Raw genomic sequence first — 1,023 nt, 5'->3', positions numbered from 1 at the left:
TAACCCAGTGATGATGACGCTCACCAAAAGCAGATCCTTCTCATCTTCCTATGCTGTTTCTGCAGCTAATCACGTGAAGGCTAAAAAGCAAAATCGAACAGGTAAGCAACTCATTGGGGAAAGCCTTCATCCTCGCTGGGTATGCAGACAAGAAGTGAGCGAAGCTTATGTGCTGAAATAAATGCATATTCTCTCAAGGTGGCTGTACTAGACTTCCTATCTTGAACTTATTGGATATGGGAAATCGATGTCACCATTGCTGATAATCTCCAGAAGCATCACTTTTAATAAAAAAGCTAATAATATACTTATAAAATTTCAATTTTATTTTTAAAGTCTTTTAAAGTTATTTTTCAGAAGTATGGTATTTACGTATATGAGTTCAAGGAAATGCTTCACTTACAATACCTATTATAAGTTTTTTTAAAGAAATCCTTACTTTATGTCACCCACTCCCCCAAAATATATATATGCTGAAAGGAAAAGGTATTTAAAGAAAATATAATTCAGAGTCTTTGAGAGCTTTTTGTAAAAGCCTACAAGTCAGTAACCAAAAGACTCTAACAATATGGTGGGTAAGTTTTTTTCCCTTGGAGATAGGTGCAAATACTAAAATTTTGATGTGAGTTTTCCCATCCAGGGTTTGGTATCTGAACTGCATGGAAATTTCCAGGTTGGGAATAATACACCATTTATACTCCTAAGCAGAAGCATCTCCCTTGCTGCAAGCTTCATTTACTCAACAAATATTTGGGGAATGTTTACTGTCTGAGACACTGAACTAGGTTCAGGGATATAGCAGTGATTAAGACAGATCCAGTTCCTTCAGAATTTATATTCTAGTTGAGAATGTAGACAAGTCAGAGCTATTACTGTGCAGTATGTTAAGCGCTATGATAAGGAAGTAAGAGAAAACTTCCAAATGATGAAAGAGAAGAAAAGAGAAACAAGAGGAACCGTTGAGGGAGCTCAAAGAACTTAAGACTCCACATGGCTGGAAAAGGTAGCAAGCAGAAAGGGAAG

The 1,023-nt window shown here is 36.5% G+C and overlaps 1 protein-coding gene across 1 annotated transcript in view; it reads left to right on the top strand.

Annotated features, from left to right (window-relative positions):
* Positions 1-1,023, top strand: part of PDE3A (phosphodiesterase 3A) — a 369,019-nt gene that overhangs the window by 306,029 nt on the left and 61,967 nt on the right. Inside the window, exon 5 of the mRNA XM_023725502.1 lies at positions 1-101. Coding sequence (XP_023581270.1) covers positions 1-101 — 101 coding nt within the window. The remainder of the gene's footprint in view (positions 102-1,023) is intronic.

This window comes from Trichechus manatus, unplaced genomic scaffold (genome assembly GCF_000243295.1).
Source record: "Trichechus manatus latirostris isolate Lorelei unplaced genomic scaffold, TriManLat1.0 scaffold00320, whole genome shotgun sequence".
Taxonomy (NCBI): Eukaryota; Metazoa; Chordata; class Mammalia; order Sirenia; family Trichechidae; genus Trichechus; species Trichechus manatus.
Note: the sequence above shows the minus strand (reverse complement) of the source record. Positions and strands in the feature narration are given on the sequence as shown.